Source organism: Phycodurus eques, chromosome 10 (assembly GCF_024500275.1).
Source record: "Phycodurus eques isolate BA_2022a chromosome 10, UOR_Pequ_1.1, whole genome shotgun sequence".
Taxonomy (NCBI): Eukaryota; Metazoa; Chordata; class Actinopteri; order Syngnathiformes; family Syngnathidae; genus Phycodurus; species Phycodurus eques.
Window position 1 is genome coordinate 28,459,837 of NC_084534.1, and position 18,245 is coordinate 28,478,081.

The following is an 18,245-nucleotide window of genomic DNA, read 5'->3' on the forward strand; positions in this document are numbered from 1 at the left end:
TTCTGTATGCGTGGCGTCAAGAAGACCAGCAGGGGGCGTAACAAGCTTGCTTTCCGGCGAATCAAGTGCAGACTGGGCTGAGTGCTGCTCGTCTCGTCTTTTCTTCCGCTTCCTTACACTCAATTCCCCCCCCCCCCCCCCCAAGCTGAAACGCGAGATCAAAGCTGACTCGCCACTTTTTGTTTCCGCAACGACGACATTTGGGAAGTCAATCAGACACCAGAAGAAGAAAACCGAAGTCGAAGACGCCCATGTGTGCGTGTCATTGGAAACGCCAAGGCAGCAGATGTTTGTTGCGTCACGGCAACACTCAGTGGCAGCTGTCCCTAATATTTTGGAGCACGTTGAAAACGTTTGACCCGAGGTGTGTGCTTCCGAGCTGCAAATGGTTAGCCTGACGTGAACAAGTTTACATGAGAAATGGCGGATGTGAAATTGTTCAACGTTTACCGAACGAGAACCACTAAAAAACTAAACGCTAACATTTACCTAACCCTAACTTGAAACCCTAACCCAATTGTGAAACCCCAATTTGAAACCCTGATCCTATTTCTAAACCCTAATTTGAAGCCCTTACCCTGATTTCAAACCCTCATTTGAAACCCTAACCCAATTTAAAAACCCTGATTTCAAACCCTACCCGTAATTTGAAATCCTAATCCTTGATGTTAGAGATTCCATGAAATTGTAACAATTTAGTCTCTTCTTTTGGGAGCATTCCTATTGGCTGCACTGCTTCCACTACATGTGGATGTTCTATATTGTTGTCCAATCAGATTTCAGCATCCGCGCGTTGCCATGTCAATCTAATCTTCGCCACCCGTCACGCTGCCCCCGCGTCACTTCGACTAAATTTGCAACGAGACTTTTCACATTTCAAATTCGTCCTCTTCTCAATGACATCATCATTTTTCCTGTCCTTTGATTGGTTAGTCAGAACAAAACTTTGACGAGCAAAAATACAGTTAAAATAGTAAAGGTTTTTGTCATGTTATTAGACGAAGACGATTTGTCCAGCCTTCGTGTGTGTGTGTGTGTGTGTGCGTGTGTCCCCCGGCATTTTTTCCTGATATATTTGGCCTCGCCGTGAACTCTGACCTCCTTCCAGACACGAGCGACGCTCCCCTCCGACTCTCTCTCTCTCTCCCTCCCTCTCCAACCCTCTCTCTCCCCATCTGTTCTCGCTCGCCCTTTGCCGCGGCTCGACACAATCGCGACGACTGCGACACACACAGAAACTTTTCTGGACAACGCACACACATCTCTCCAAGAGGTTCCACAAGAGGAAGAGGAGGAGGAACGAGGGAGGAAGAATTTGGCCTTCAAACCGCTGGTAAGGTCCACTTCCTGTCTGTGTGTCTGTCAGTCATTAGCTCCGCCCCCTCAGGGCACATGTGTTGTTGATTTTTGTGGGTGATTAGAACTATATACTCCCTTTATTACTGATGCACATCACATTGTCGGAGAGGTTTCCATGTTAAAAGTGCCGTCATCAGTATTTCTGTCACATTTTTCCTTTTAGCAGGAAACAACCATATTTGGTCACTGAAGACAGCCTTTAAAAAAGACGCCAGCACGCCTCACTAGCAGCCATCAGACCGCAGCTCAGCCTCCGAAGCCAGTTAGACTTGGCAACACCAAGTTTGGTGCACGTCTATCATGGGTAGACCCACAAAAAAGAAAAGGTCTCAAGAAGCCACGCCGCCCGAAAAGACACAGGACGTGAGCTATTTTGGTTCAAAGCGGCCATTTTGGCAAGGAAACTCGTAAGGTGGTTGGTTCTCTTTCTTTATCGTGAATATTTCAACAATTTACACCTGAAAGCTAGTGAACCTTAGCAACACGACATTTGGTAGACATGTCTATCATGAGTAGACCCAGAAAGAAAGTCTCAAGAAGCTATGTCTGAAAAGACACAGGAAGTCGGCCATTTTGGCAAGAAATCTCAGGAAATGCTTCTCGTTCTTTCGTGTTCATATTTAATCATTCAGTTCATCTTAGTAGCATGACATTTGGGAGACATGTCTATCATCAGTCGACCCACAAAAAAGCTCTGCAGAAGCCGTGCCCGGAAAGACGCAGGAAGTCGGCCTTTTAGGTTCAAATCGGACATTTTAGGCTCCGTCAACTCAGTTGCACCCAACTGGATCAAAAACAAAAATCAGCCCACAAAGCCAGTTTGGGAGACAAGTTGATCATGAGTAGACCCCCCCCCCCCCAAAAAAAAAAAAAGTCGGTCGGCCATTTTAGGCTGACTTCGGTCGGCCGTGTCTCGGGATCCTTGGAAGACAAACAAACGATCGCTATCCCAATTGAAGCACGTATGCTAGACAGATTCATTGGAGTTCTTGTTTTTGCATGTGGGCGGAGCACGGCGGCAAAATCTGACGACGGCATCCGCTTTGGGAAAAACGCAAGCCGAGTCAAGTCCTGAGTTTTCGAAGCGACACTGAGGGTCCAAATATGGAATTTTTAAGCATTTTAATGACTCATACAGTTTTACATGGTGGAATAATTTGCCTTTAGCTCAAGTTGAGGGATACGTCACACGGACAAACGAAGGTGTTGTTTTTTCCTATGAGAAGTGTTCTTCATCAAATAAATGAACAAGCAAACAATGAGAGCAGTTCACGTTGTCTGGCTTTCATTCACGCACGCGCACACGTGGAGTTATTTTTATCCTGCGTTCGAGCTCCATGTGAGCCTGCTCATCCAGGATCTTCAAGGGGAAAAAGTATTTTCCACATCTCCCCTCCCTCGCCTTCTTCTGTCTGAGGACACACGAGGCATGAAATATTAGGCGCGCTCGCTCGCTCTCTCCCTCCCTCCCCCTCCCCACTGTGTGTCTTTGTGAATGTAGTTATTCAGTTAATTATATGTGGAATAAGGTTGAGTCAGGTGTGACATTTTACTGTCCACACGGGGGCAGCAGAAACAACTCACATGTTAACAATGAACTGGAGCTGCGCTGAAGTGGTTAGAAAGAACGTGGCCTCCTATCAAAAGTCCCGAGGGCTCAATATTCCCAACCGCTCACAATTGTATTATTATTATTATTATTATTGTTTTTGAATGTAAGTGTATACATTTGTACTACTAGCCTCGTCCATCTCTTTCGTAACTAGTATCCAAGCTACAAAGTGAGTTGTCATCAGACAAAAAGGTTGCTGTGCAAGGATTCCTGGAAATGCCAGACTGGTGCCTTTTTCGTCATGGCCTCTTGAGACTTTTTTGTGGGTGTGCTCAGGATTAGACATCCCCCCCAAATTCCATGTTGCTCAGTCAAACTGGCTTCAGGGCCTGAATTAATTTCAAAATGTTCTCAATTTAGGATCATCCACCTGACTAGTATTCAGTGGCAATGAAACTAAAATCTCTACTCGGTCTGAAAATGTCCCTGCGATGTCCACTTCAAACCAAAAGCAGCAGTATACAGAGTGTGGTCGTAGCAGGGGCAGCGCTCCTTTCTTGACTTATTCCCACCAAACTATCAGGTGTGTGTCTAGGTGGCTCCTTTCATAAGGACAGGACTGCAGGCTACTCATTACGCAGGCACACACACACACACACACGCAACCAGTATAGGAGGCCCAGCAGCAGCATTGACGTCTGCGTTGTCTCCAAGGCGTTGCAGGTGAAAAGTGTTGTTTGACATGGAAAACATTTGGAGGACAACGGCGTGTTTCATGTGTGCGCGTGTGCCCGTTAAGGTATGAGGACGGGGCCGCTACTGGCGGCCGTATGGCTGCTCCTGGTCTTCGCCGTCACGCCCGGACAAAACGGACGGGACGTGCGACGGACCAAGAGGAAACGAGACGGACACGGTAAGCCGCTTTCACACGGAACCCGCCGAATCGTCCGCTACCCGGTGCAAAAACTGCCAGCTTCGGTCGGCAGTGGGAAAGGGGCTTAGGACTAGCTGCCACTTGTCATCGCCGGAGTTTTCCCATATGAATGTTCGGTTTGAAAGACGCTAAATCATTGGACGACGGTGTCCTGGCTCTATTCCTCCTTTGGAGGTAGAACCAGAATCTGTGTATGAGGGTAATCCGCAATCCCAGGACCTGACGCTCACATCTCTGCAAATTCCTGCCTTTGCAGGTAGTACCAGAGTCTGTGTGAAAAGGTAACCCGCAATTCCAGGTGCAGACGCAGACCTTTTGGTAACTTAGCAATTTCCCCCCTCCAGGGGCAGTGCGAGAGTCTGTGTGAAAGGGAGTCTGCAATCCCAGGACCTGACGCTCACTCGAAAGCAATCGTTGCCGTCAGTCAAACGCGTTACGTTGCTGTGCACAGTTATGGCAGTCGCTTGTTTCGCCGGGTTCTGTGACGAAGGTACAGGCAGATAAATTCCTGATCTTCTCCGCCAACCATGCGGGATCTCTGTGTGAAAAAGGCGGACGATAAGGGGGGGGGGTCAGCCTCCAGTGAGGAACACCACAAGAGCCACGAGAACCGAGTCAAAGCCAAAACAATCTTATTACGTTTTTGGCGTTTGGCTGTTGTGGTTTCTGCGTTTTGCAGGTCAGGCTCGAGTCAGATCGGGGCACGCTAAACCCCTTCGGAGCCGCCAAGTTCCCCGCAGTCCACGCGTTCCGGCGGAGCCTGTCCGAGGGAACGTGGTCTTGCTGGAGTCCTACAGGGACGGACCGGAGCGACACTCCAGCTACAACGTTCTACCGGGTTAGTCAAACGAGTCAGACTCAGCCAGGCAAATCTTTAGTTAACCTTGTTAAGCCCTGTTGATAGAAAAACGTAATAAAAGAGGCTACTTTACGTCAAGCACTGAAACACCTGATTAAGAACGACAAAGGCAAAACTTATGAAGTCGTTCACTGTCAGCCATTTTCAAACATTTTAATGGATCCTTCAAAACCGACAGAATTGTGCCTTCTGTGACAACATGAGCAGGAAATTCACCAAAACAAAGAGTAGACTTTCTTCCCCCCAAAAAATCTTTCTAGCTTTTTCTGTTTTTTAGTAATCAGCAGTACAGCGTAAGTTGGTTTCACCCAAAACATCGGTTTCTGACCAAAAACATAGAAAACGAGCTTTTTGGGAAAAGAACCCGAAGCGGAACAGTTAATAGTTAACAACTAATATTTTTTGTTTTTGTGAGACCGCAAACTATCAAACAAAAACAAGACTGAGGAAGAGCTTTTGATATCAAAATAATCATTTATTTACAGATATACAACTAAGAAAGGCGCCGTGAGCAACGCTGACTCCTTTTCTGCAATCTACAGCATCACATACTCTCTTTATAGCACAAACGCTGTTGGCGTGTGAGGTTCCTAAACTTGTTCAACGTATTCGCATTTCTCTCATAATTGACACGGCAAGCCAAGATTCACATCCTGATCTTGACCTTGTAACTCAAAATCTGAGCTGATTTGGAATCCAAAGCAATGTAACGCCACCATCTAGAGGGATCTGCTAGTCATTACAATGGTTTACAGACCTGAATTTCTTAGGCAAGCTGCGTGAGACCCTCTTCCATGCCTCCCCGTTGAAAAACGACGACTATCTACGTCAGTGGCAGTCAACGGTTGGATTCCAGTTGACGAATATAAACACCCATGTCACTGAATGTGTGAACGTTTCCGGGATTTGTTTTTGGAAAGCTAAACTCCACAACTTGTTTTTGTTAAAAAAAAACAACATAATAATAATAATTTTTTCACCCGAGCCACTACTGGAGATGACGCAATGGCGATTAAGCCATTCAGCTCCTCGAACATCTTGCTGTATTTGTCATTTGTTCTTTTTATCCATTGATTTATTTTTAATTTTTTTTTCGTTTTACACAATAAATGTGTTGGTGACCAGTCTGCTTTCATGGAGGACTACAGAAATTGGAGAATATTTACTGTTGAGCGGTTTAAATTCCGAGAATTTGGGCAATTTCATGTTAAACGAGCTCTTTAAACCATGAATCCATGAACAAAATAGTTGTCAATTAATTTGATAAGTGATGAGTTATTGTTGTTTTTGGGGCATTTTCATCCATTTCAGTGGGGAAAGACGATTTGAGATACAATAATCCCTCATTTATCGTGGGGTTTAGCTTCCGGACCACCCCCGCTACAGGTGAAATCGTGAAGGAGCGACCCAATATTTTTGGGGATTATTCAGACATATTTTAAAGCTGTATGAACCTCAACCATACCCTGATAGACACTTTCTATACTCTTAAACAACTTCCAGGCAAGGAAGCGTTTATTTCACCCCCCCAAAAATGCCAGCATACACTCAAAATACCGCGACAATAACACTACTAATTGTACTGCGTGTGTGTTTGTAGGTAGACAGGGCCAGTGCGTGTTCCAGGGCATGACCATGTTCAACCAGGCCGTGTGGGCTCCCACGCCGTGTGTCACGTGTCTATGCACGGGGGGGCGGGTGGTCTGCGACGAGCTAGCCTGTCCCGCCACGCCCTGCCGCCTCCCGATCGTGCCCGCCGCCGGCGGGGAGTGCTGCCCCGTCTGCACGGACTCAGGTACTAACGCAACATGTGACAAGCAGGCCATGACGCCGCATCAGACGACGTATCGCAAGATTGGTCATCTGCGAGGCCTCGAGGAAGTTGTTCATGGCTTGGAAAATGTGTGCACCGCATTCAGTCTCATGTTGGAGTGGAGCACGTTAATCAATACAGCGTAAATATTGGCACACAACAATGGTGATGGATGATGATGATGATGATGATGATGATGATGATGTGGGGGGTGACGTCATCGGCATGAGTGCATGTTGGAGTCAAAATGAAAGCACAATGAAACAATTCATTAATGAACACTTTAAACTAATTAACCTTGTATAATCTATACTTGGTTATAGATTATCCCTAAACAACTAAACTAAAACAAAAATGTTCAATTCTCAAAACAGTGGAGGAACAGCCGTGACTGTTAAAACACATGTACAGTACATACAGTATGTACTAAGGATACCATACAATTCGCGTTCACCCCAATTATCACACATAAAGAACTGTATTGCATAGCCGGAGTGAATCGTATTTTATCGGAATTAACGTGAATTGTATTGTATCGTTCGCATCAAAATTTGAGTGATTCGTATCGCATCATAATCGCCCTGAATCTTATTGCCTCGTAATGAATGTGAATTGCATTGTAACTGGAGTGAATCGTATCATAATTGCAATGAATCATATTGTACCGTATCGTAATATGATTCATTTATATTGTATCACAATTATGCATCATATCCCATCATACCTGCAGTGCAATGACTCTCAATTTGAGTGGTTCGTATCACATGATAACTGGAATGAATTGTGTTATAATTCAGGTGAATCATATTGCATTGTAATTGGAGCCAATCGTATCGCAGTTAATGTGACTTGGGAATCATATCGTAATAGTGATGAATTGCATATAGTCACTGTGGTGAATCGCATCATAACTGGAGTGAATCGCATGGAGTACGTAGCATGTTGTAATTTCTGTGAATCATTTGTGTCATATTGTTATTTAATGAATCAAATCATAACTTAGTGAATCATATCTTTTGGCAATTCGAGTGATTCACGTCACATTGTAACTGGACTGAATTATATCGTAATTAATGTGAATCGATTTGTAATTGCGGTGAATCGCATCCTAACTGCAGTGAATCATATCGAATCGCAATTTGAGTTATTCATATCACATAGTCACCCGAGTGAAAAATATCGTAATTAATGAGAATCATATAGCTTAATTGTGGTGAATCAAATCCTAACGGGAGTGAATCGCATCACATCATAATTAATGTGAACTGTAACGCATTGTGAATGGACTGAACTGTATCATTATTAATGTCAATCGCATCGTGATTGTGGTGAATCACATCGGAAATTGAGTGAATTGTATTGCAATCGGGGTCAATCACATAGCCTAATTTATTTTAATCTGACCGAAACTGGACAAAATCAAATCACTTTGTAATTACGTTTCTAATTTCAATCAGATAATTGGACTGAATCGTATTATAACACATTGAAATTGTGTTGAATCACATTGCATTGTTATTTGGAGTGAATCGCATTGCATTGTAAGTAGTGTGAATCATATCGTGTCACATCAGATCACATCACCATTGGAGTAAATGATATCTTGCTGCAATGTACGCACGTACGGTGCATGTATGTGTTTATCAGTGTATGTGTATGATGTACATATTACATGTCACGTGGGATGTGGTTTGCGTGTCCAGCACAATAACACACACGTCTATCTGTCCGTCCATGTCTTGTCTCTCCGTCCTCCCATCATTTCCATTTCCCGTCTTCCTCCTCTTCCTTTTCGCCTTCCTGTCTGCCGTCTCTTTCCTGCCCTGTGGTCGGCCGTCCTGACCTCACCTCAGATCCCGACCTCAGTCTTGAACTTTCTGGTGACTCCCCAGCACCCCGTAACCGTGACAACCACGACTCCATCGCATCCACCCCCCAACTCACCCACGAGGAAATCCAGCGCATCCTGTGGAGGGAGGAAGAGGAGCGCCTGGAGGAAGATGAGCAATTAAGAAAGCGAGAGGAGGCGAAGAAGAGGAAGAGGAAGGAGAGGAAGGAGCAGGAGGAGAGGCAGAGGAGGATAGCAGAGGAGGCGAGGAGGAGGGAGGAGGAAGAAGAGGAGGAGAGGAGGAAGACAGAGGAAGAGGAGAGCAGGAGGAAGGAGGAGAAAGAAGCACGGGAGCGAGAGGAAAAGCTGAGAGAGGAAATCCTGCGAGAGCAGGAAGAGGAGGAGGTGTGGTTAAGAGGAGATGTCTTCCAAATGGTCCCAAAAGAAGAAGAAGAACCCGAGGAACCGGATCTGCTCCCTGCTCCCATCCCAAGACCTCCCGCCGCCGCAGAGGATGAGCTGAAGGAAGAGGAGGATGAAGAGGAGGAGGAAGAGAAGGAGGTGGCGGTGAACGCGGGAGGTCTTCCTCCCGGCTGCGACATCTCCGACGTCACGCTGACGTGCGACAACGCCAAACTGACGTACTTCCCACCTCTCCTCATGCCGCAGCTCAAGTCCCTCAGCCTGGAGGGTGAGCGACGTATCATCTCCTTCACAACGCATCTTTGATTAACATTCCCAATCAATAGAAGCGGGAATAAAAGCAGCGATGTCGACAAGTGTTCAATTGTACAGTACAGTCACGCAGCTGCACCCCTCCGGTAAAGTAAACATCGTTAGCTAATTGAATATAGCCTACCACCGTTAGATACAATGAATTGTAATCCATGACAGGTGGTTTGGATAGAGGGAAGAAGGAAACACCCGCTTGTGCTCTTTCAATTGCTTTATTAAACAAACAGCAGTAACAAAATACAGTAAACGGAAGCGCATTCTTAGGCGGTAACCTCAACTGACAGCATCACTGAACACCAGAGTGGCTTAAAGCTATAGCAAGGAAATAGTCGGCCAATTGTACGTCTTCGTATGCTCACTTCCGCTTCACAACAGACCAGGCCAGGTCCGCCTTTTAAAGGCACGCACACATTCACAGTCATAGCTTTTAGAGTGTGGAACGTGTTGATGGCGAGTGCAAGTGGACAAAATTAATACATGCACACTTTTTGGTTTAAGAATGAAAAATCTACTTTTATCCAATTACTCCACATTCGTAGAATATAATTTGCGGGGTACAGGGAGCGGGCCGGACTCCGTATCGGCAAAAGCCGTGGAAAATGGACGCCCGTGCATTGAAAAAAAAAACAACATTTTTTGAACCCCCAAAATCATTGAAAAAGCAGGGATGACCAGCCAATACGCATTTTCAGATTTGGTTCCCCCCCAAAAGAAAAAAAACCTAACAAAAAAAGGTACAAACATAAAAAAAAAGGATGCCGAAACGAGAGTATGCAGTATGGCAGGAATACAGGATACACTGTAATGGATTCCAAAATTACTCGATAGCTGCAACCTGATTGGATAATAGTTCAAGTGAAATTTATCGCATCATAGTTGGAGTATACTGTATTGCATCGTATGCTTGCAGGTGTGAATCTTAATTGTAATGTACTGCTTTACATTACGCATCGTATCAAATCCAAATTGGAGTGAAAGGCATCGAATCGTATTGCCTCATATATCACATTTTGTCACAGCGTATCATATCATAACTGTGAAAAACCCTCACTTCAAACCTTCATTTGAAATCGGATCGTAGTTGGAGTGAATTTCAACCAGATCGAAACTGGAGCGAATCGTATTCTGCTCCATCATATCTGGTATCGCATCGGAACTGAAGTGACTCGTTCGTATTACATTGTAGTTGGACTGAATCAAATCGGCGGTCCATGAGTGTGTTGAACTTTGGAGGTTTCACAAGGCTGCAAATCGACACAACACAAACTGAATGAGGAAAAAAAGAATAATAATCAAAAAAAGAATCAACTGCAAACGTAAACGTTAAGCAGCTGCAGGCGAACAAACTTGTCGATTTTTCTACAATCTCTGCCAAGGGTTCGCTTTCATGCTAAACGTTTTACGCAGGCAACAACATCAGCAGCATCCCGGCGGAGGCTTTCAACGGCATTCCCAATCTGGAATGGATCAACTTGAAGAAGAACAAACTCACGTCTGCAGGGATTGATCAAAGAGCCTTTCAAGTGAGACATGCATATAGATCACTACTTTCTGTTGACCATAGAAATTGAACAGAATCACGCTACATAACCAACCATGCTGTTATTCAGTTTCCTATCAATGAACGCGTTTGTGCCCCAGAGTCTGAAGATGCTGAAGCGTCTGTATTTGGACGGGAACCTTCTAGAAGTGGCTCCCGCCAACCTCCCGCCGAGCCTGCAAGAGCTCAAAATCAATGAAAATCGACTGCAGAGGATCCAAGGAAACACTTTCCAAGGTGATATCACCTCCAACTGAACAACTGTCACTTTGCCTATCAGCCAAAAGAAACATGGGTTTTGGTATCATAACCACGCTTCTTCTTTAGAAATAAAACAAAAGCTCATTTCGTTACAACAACAGAACCTCGTATTGCATCGCAATTGCATTGAATCGTATCGCATCGTAATTGGAGAGAATCGTATGACATCATTTGAGCGTATGGTGCGGTATCATACCAAGAGTGACTCCGATCAAAACGCATTTGGAGTCAATCGTATCGCATCATAATTGGAGTAACTAGTATCAGATCGTAGCGGGAGGAAAGCCGTGTCCTATAATATCGTAATTGGAGTCATTTTGTATGAAACTGTATTGAGAATTTGAGTCACTCATATTTGGAATGACTCATATCGCATCGCAATTGTAGTGAATCACATCAAATCACATCGGAATTGGAGAGCATCACATCTCATTGATAGAGTAAATCATATTGCATCGTAACAGGAGTGAATCGTATTGCATTGCAATTCATGTGAATGGAATCGTATCGCAATTCAAGTGAATGGAATCATATCTCGTCGTAATTCGAGTTAATCGTATCATTTGACAAATGGAGATAATCATTACACCACAACTGGATTGAGTTTACTGTATGATACATTGTAAATGGAGTTAATTGCATCAAATCGCAATTGGAGAGAATCGTATCAAAATCGGTGTGAAGTGTATAGTAATGGAGTGAATTGTATCTTATTGTGGTCAGAGTTAATCACATTGCATTCCAATTGGAGTGCACTGTATCGTATTGCAATCAGAGTTCATCGTATTATATCATGTTGTAATTTGTCTGAATCGTATCATATGGCATCGTAATTGGACTGAATCGTATCGCGTAGCAATTGGAGTTAATGGTATCGTGTTGTAATCAGCGTTAATCGTATAATATCACATCGTAATTGGCCTGAGTTGTACATCGTATCGCATCACATTTGAAATCAATGGAGGGGTGTGGAACGCTACAGCTACGTGGGCTATGTCGGTAGTGTAGTAGTACTTCAGCATGTAAGTGTGCACTTGAACGTATTTGCAGGTCTGAGCAGTTTGGCGATTCTGGAGCTGGAGGCCAACCTTCTGAGCGAGGCCAACATGGACCCCAAGGCCTTTGCGTCCCTGGCCCAGCTGTCCTACCTGCGACTGGGACAAAACCACTTCCGATCCATCCCCCAGGGCCTCCCCCCGTTACTCCTGGTACGAGCTCATCTCCGCCGCATCATCTGCTGCCTTTTAAAAAGGCGACTTTTTGACGGCTAATTGGAAACATTTTTTAGATTTATGTTACTGTAAAAAAGTTCCAACAAACCACAGTGAAATCTGCCAAATAAACTCGACTGACGCCACTGAGTGTGGGACAAATGTAAAAAAAAATCAATCCAACTTGCGGTCTTATTCCCTTCAAATCAAAATAAATGTACACCAAATGTGAAAATATCACAAAGAAAGATGAAAACGCTACTGCTTCCTTCAGGAGTTGTACCTGGAGAACAACCTCATCGAAGAAATCCCAGCAGGAGTCTTCAACAACAGCAAAAACCTCAACGTGCTGTCCCTCGGCCACAACAGGCTGGAGGAGACCAGAATTGCCCCTCTGGCCTGGATCCACCACAGGTCTGGCAATACGTGTGGAATGCTAATAATGCTAACATGCTAATAGTCGGCACGTTAACACAATGTGTACCGACATCCCATTGATGACAAAAAGGACTACCATTCCCTGGAGTCAGACACCATCTCACACAGGAATAAATCAAATGCTAACATGCTAACAGTCAGTATGCTAACATCCAGCATCATGGCCTGAAGTCAGATTCTATAGGGGATATGCGTAACCTGCACCAAATTCAACATTCGTCAAAACAGAACGAAGCACTTCCTTCCGGCTCCGGTAAATGGCGGAGCCTGATAGCAGGAGCCCGGGACAAAGCTCCCGTACAAACTTTAAACATCCACAATTTTTCTTTTTTTTTTTTTTTTTTTTTTTTTTAAAACACATGATGTGTTCAAGACCTATCGACATTACAATATCCCGTATTTATATACACATATGCTGTATCACATTTGCATAAATAAATGACATAGCATAGGCTTTACACGATCAGGATTTTTGGGGCAGATCGGCGAGTTTTAAAAAACGATCACCGATCCGATAACAAGATGGAGCAATGTGTCTATTGAAATGATTCAATTTACTGTGTGTATATGTACTGTGTGCTGACTACTGAGTACTGAGTAGTCATTCTCTAGTCCAGTGATTCTCAACCAGTGTGCCGTGGCACATTCGTCTGCCATTAGCAATCTTCAGGGGTGCCGTGGAAAATGATCAAATTTAACTGCTTTAAATTTCAATTTAACTGCTCAAAAAATGATTCATTAACAAAAAATAATGCATCTTTGTTCCTCCATTTATGCCAGTGAGGCATAGTGACAGACAGAACAAATAAATGCGCTTCTCTTAGATGGCAGGAATACATACAGTAATTACCGTGTATCTAGTTTTTGTGACATTTATGTTTCTTGGTGTGCCGAGAAACTTTCCAATTGTAAAATGTGTGCCTTCACTCCATAAAGGTTGGAAATCACTGCTCTCGTCAGGTCAAACCAACATTACAACATGACAGAAATAAAGGGAGCTGACTTACTGTAGTTGAATTCCTTTATTGTAATGAAATTACTTCACCTCCTCCCCAAATCTTTAGAGCATGATTCAACATAATGCCGGGATATTTCGCAGCACTAGCTTGCTTGGCTACATAACGTTTCGTTGCCTGCTTGCGACCCGTACCGGATTAAAAGTACGTGAACATACCTCAAGCAATCTTTCAATGTCATCTCGATCGGATAGGAAAGGCAAGGAAGGTTTCTGAGCAAAAACGAGATTCCCGAGAGGCCCTATGATTTCATATCAAACCCAGTGGTCAGATACTAGTTTATACGAGAATTGATGAAATGCTACCAGTCAGAATGCTAACAGATAACAAAATAGCATTTGGAGTACAGAAACCACATAAAACATAATTTCACACAGGAATGCTAACATGCTAACAGCAGGCATATTTCACGCCTCAGCGGACAGGTGCTCAGGCCAAATGAGATATCCAGACGGGTAACATGCTAACGGTTGCTATGCTAAAATACAGCAGGAACACAAAGCCCTCAGCCAGAGGCATCAGGAATTCCCATCAAGCCTGCCAGTCGGCTAATATGTCTTTTCTTTCATTTCGCGAGCTTCTGATTGACAGCTGGCTTATGACTTTTGGCTTGCGCGCTCGCCTGTGCGGTTTGTCTCGAGTGGGCGGCAATTTCGTGTGACGTCCACCGAAGCTTAAAAAAAAAAAAGTCCTCCATCCCTCAGCCGTCATGGTGTATTCCTTGCTGCAGGAGTCTGGAGTCCATGGACCTTTCCTACAACAAACTGTACCTGGTGCCGTCCTACCTGCCAACGTCGCTCGTTCACCTCGTGCTGGTGGGGAATCACATTGAGAGAATACCCGGTGAGAGGACAAGTACACGCTGTACACACACAGTATATACATACTGTACATACGGTATATACAGTGCATAAGCCAACCCTGGTTTCAAAACCCTTTTTTGAAACCCTAATTTGGAATCCTAATTTGAGGCTTGTCTTGTTTGAAATCCTAACCCTCACTTGAAACCCCAATTTGAAAACCTAACCCTGGATTGGAATCATAATTTGAAACCCTAACCCATTATCAAAAACCCAACTTGAAACACTGAGCCTTATTTGAAAACTTAACCCTAACTTTGAAACCCTAACTTGAAATCATTACCCAGGTTTGAAATCTTAAAATCTTAACCACAGCTTGAGACCTTTCTTCTAGAAAATCTAACCTTGACCGGAAACCCTAACCTTTGCTTGAAATTCTAATTTAAAAACCCTAACCTCGTTTTGAAATCCTAACTTGGAACTCTAATTTTTTTTGAAACCCTAACCCTAACTTGAAACCCTCAATGTGGCTTGAAAACCTTGTTGGAAACCCTGACTGCAAACCATAATCCAGGCTTGAAACACTAACCATACGCCAAGACCCTACTTTGAAACCCTAACACTGACCTAAAACCCTAACCCTTGTTTTAAATCCTAATTGGAAACCCTAGCCCACATTATTTGAAACCCTAATGGTGGCTTGAGGCCTTACACCATGTTTGAAATCCGAACCCTAGCCGGAAACACCTCACCCTGGCTTTAAACCCTAATTTTGGAACCCTATCCCTTGTATAATAGCGTAATATAACATGACGTCATCCTAATGAATGAAAACAATTTTGAAAATGTCCCGAACGAACGTCAGGCTTCGTGTTCGCCCACATGGATCCCGGTCTGGAGTACCTGTACCTGTCCTACAACAAGCTGGACGGGGAGGCCATCGAGCCCGAGTCCTTCTTCGGGTCCTACCACTCCATGGTGGAGCTTTGTCTGGACCACAACCAGCTGCTCAGCGTGCCGTCGGGCATCAACGAGATGACCAACTTGCACTTCCTCAGACTCAACAACAACAACATCAGGTCTGGACGCCGGGACACCTTCACCATGTTCAGCCTAATCTTCAATTTCCCCAAATCAATGGCAGTTTCTTTTCCAGGAGCATCCCCGACGAGTGCATCTGCGATCCGGAGTGCAACGGAGACTCCACGTTGGTGGCCGTGAGGCTGGAGAACAACCTGATCGACCCGCTCAAGGTTTCCCCCTCGGCCTTTTCCTGCGTGCGGTCCTCGTCTAGCGTGGTCTTAAAACCCCAGAAAATCAAATGAGCCAAGCGACGGATCGAAACGCCTTTGCGACTTTTCAACGCAAACAAATTTGTATTTCAACTAGCAACCATATTGACTTTGAAACATTCACTTGAAATGTGGGATTTCCAATAATATGATGTCACGATCGATGACCGTAGCTCCTTTCACACTGCTCGTCAAAGCCTGCTCTACCCCCGTGTCGCCGGTCTTTGCGAAACGTACGGACACTAAGCGGGGGTGGGGAAAACCAGGCCTGTTTCTACGTTTCGGAGGAAATATGAGAGGCGTAGCAGAAGCAGAACGGTGACTGTGTGAAAGCTGGGGTGGGGGATGTGGAGTTTTAACACCCCGTTGTCACCATCAGACCAGTACTACTTTGTCGCTGTCCCGCTTGACTTGGTTCTAGCATCTTTCACGCAGAACCCAGCGAAGCAGGAGACCGCGTGAAAGAGAATAATATGTTTAGACTCGACCAAACGAACCGCACCAAGGGGTTTATCAAAGTTGTCCTCTATTAAAATGTACTATAGGGTTGCATTGTGAAAACACCCAGAGCCAGTGGGCTTTTCACCCACAACACAGCGAAGCAACACACCGGCGCAGGACTGTATGCGGCAACGCTTTTTGCGTAAACTACGTGAAAGAGGATAGTGTTTACACCTGACCAAACAAATTGCACCAAAGGGCAAATCGAAGTTCGATTTAAACGGACTACAGGGAACTAGTCTGTGTGAAAGCAACCCAGGTCAGCAGCCTATTTCACACAGAACCCAGCAAAGCGGTATCCTGGTACAGGACTGTTGGACTCCAATTTCTGCGAAACCTTTTATGAAAGGAGCTACCATACAACACAAATGCTGACCGCAATTTCCGCACAGACCTTGTGTGAAATCAGCAAATGTTAACGCCCAAACAAAACATACGACACAAAGGTGGAAATCGAAATTCGATTCAAACAGATGACTGAGTGGTAGTGTGAAAGCATCCCCAGTCTGTAGCCCCTTTGACTATGTGCGGCTCCATTTTTTTCATAAACTGCGTAAAATAATTTTTACATCGGACCAAACAAACTGCACCAAAGGGGAAGCCAAGGTTGGATTGGTTGGGTTCTGCGTGAAACATAAATGCTGGATCCAATTTTTGGCAAACAAAAGTTTACGCCAGACCAAACAAACGACACCAAGGGAGAAACTGTAGTCCTAGTCCAACACTGGTGCAGGACTGTGTGAGGCTCCAATTTTTGCATAAACTGCGAGAAAGATGCTACCACCGAAACAAAATAACTGCACCAAGGGGAAACCAAAGTTGGATTGGTTGCTTTCTGTGTAAAACACAAATGTTCTTGTCTAACCTCCGTGTCAAATGGGCAAAAGTTCAGAGCCGACCAAATGAACAGCAGCAAAGCAGAATCCCAAATCTGACTCAAATGGACTCAAGTGGGGTAGGGTGAAAGCAACCCAGGTCAGTCGCCCCTTTCACACAGACGCCAGGAACCTGTTCTGTTTTTCCCCGTTTTCACACAGCTACCGTCCCGCCTCGATAATTCCTCCAGAGCCGTTTGACTTGCACCTCAGCATTGCGTGACGGTGCCATTCACACGGAACGGCGACACACGAGGGGGGGGGGGGAAACACCGTGATGGGGTCTCGGTACTGCTGCTGAGCGGTGAGCACGTTTGCAGTGGACTTTCTTGTACAATGCCGACAGTTTGAAGTCTGAGTGAACAACAAATATTTTTCAAATAAATATACTCAACATTGCCAGTTGCTTGTATTGTCCTCAAATGCTTCAATGATCGTTTTATATTTTGACTGCACGTCGTCCACAACAACATCTCTTCGAACACATTCAAACAAGTGCGAGAGCCAACTTTATTGTCACGTTTTCCTTTTTCGAACTTGACTTTTATTAATAATCACACAGCGGCGTCCGCATCAAAACATACGACTGGAAGAGAAAGTGAGAGCATCAACATTTGAAGATGATTACTTCCTCTCTGGAAGCGTGACATAATTGAGCGCAGATGAAAAGTCGCTGTGTAATGATGAAATGAGCGCCGCATTTAGATTTACAATAGTACAATTGTCAATAAACGATTTTGTTTCAAGTTAAAAACAAAAACTCCAAAATGACATCATATAAACAAACAGAGGCAGCTTTGAAAAATCTCTGACTTTCAAGGGTTTGTGTTTTTAAGATTCAAAACTAGAGGTGCGACAATTAATCAATTAATTGACAACTATCTTGATATTTCGATTAATCGGTTAGACAGCTAGTTTAACTTAAAATGGTCCAAATCCTCTGATTTCAGCCTCTCGACAGTAAATATTGTCCGATTCCTGTCGTCCTCGATAAAAGCAGATTGAATGTCTTCGTTTTTAATCGAAATAAGACATTTGCAAACGTCTTCTTTTACTTTGAAAAACAATGATCAACATTTTGCCTGATTTTTTGACAGATGTTGACCAAACCGGTAACTGAATCATGAATCAATCATCAATGAATTTATGTTGGTGTATTTTCTGCACTGCCAATTTGAAATAATGTCCTGTTTTTGAATAAAGTCAATTGTTTTTTGATCTGGTTCATAAA

General features: G+C 44.2%; 2 protein-coding genes across 3 annotated transcripts in view; one reads left to right on the forward strand and one right to left on the reverse strand.

The window, feature by feature from the left end:
• Positions 1-18,245, reverse strand: part of cenpp (centromere protein P) — a 78,563-nt gene that overhangs the window by 1,383 nt on the left and 58,935 nt on the right. The gene's annotated exons all lie outside the window — the stretch shown is intronic.
• On the forward strand, positions 1,179-17,372 carry ecm2 (extracellular matrix protein 2, female organ and adipocyte specific). Of its 2 annotated transcripts, none has more exons than XM_061687731.1 (12): positions 1,179-1,333; positions 3,711-3,824; positions 4,525-4,683; positions 6,305-6,499; positions 8,410-9,036; positions 10,488-10,603; positions 10,722-10,857; positions 11,932-12,089; positions 12,367-12,506; positions 14,277-14,389; positions 15,212-15,425; positions 15,503-17,372. In XM_061687731.1, exons 2-12 carry the CDS (start codon positions 3,713-3,715, stop codon positions 15,669-15,671), a joined length of 2,139 nt encoding a protein of 712 aa, XP_061543715.1. In that variant the 5' UTR covers positions 1,179-1,333; positions 3,711-3,712; the 3' UTR covers positions 15,672-17,372. The 2 variants fall into 2 exon arrangements, with proteins under 2 accessions (XP_061543715.1, XP_061543713.1); XM_061687729.1 differs by having other exon boundaries at positions 6,305-6,494; positions 8,366-9,036.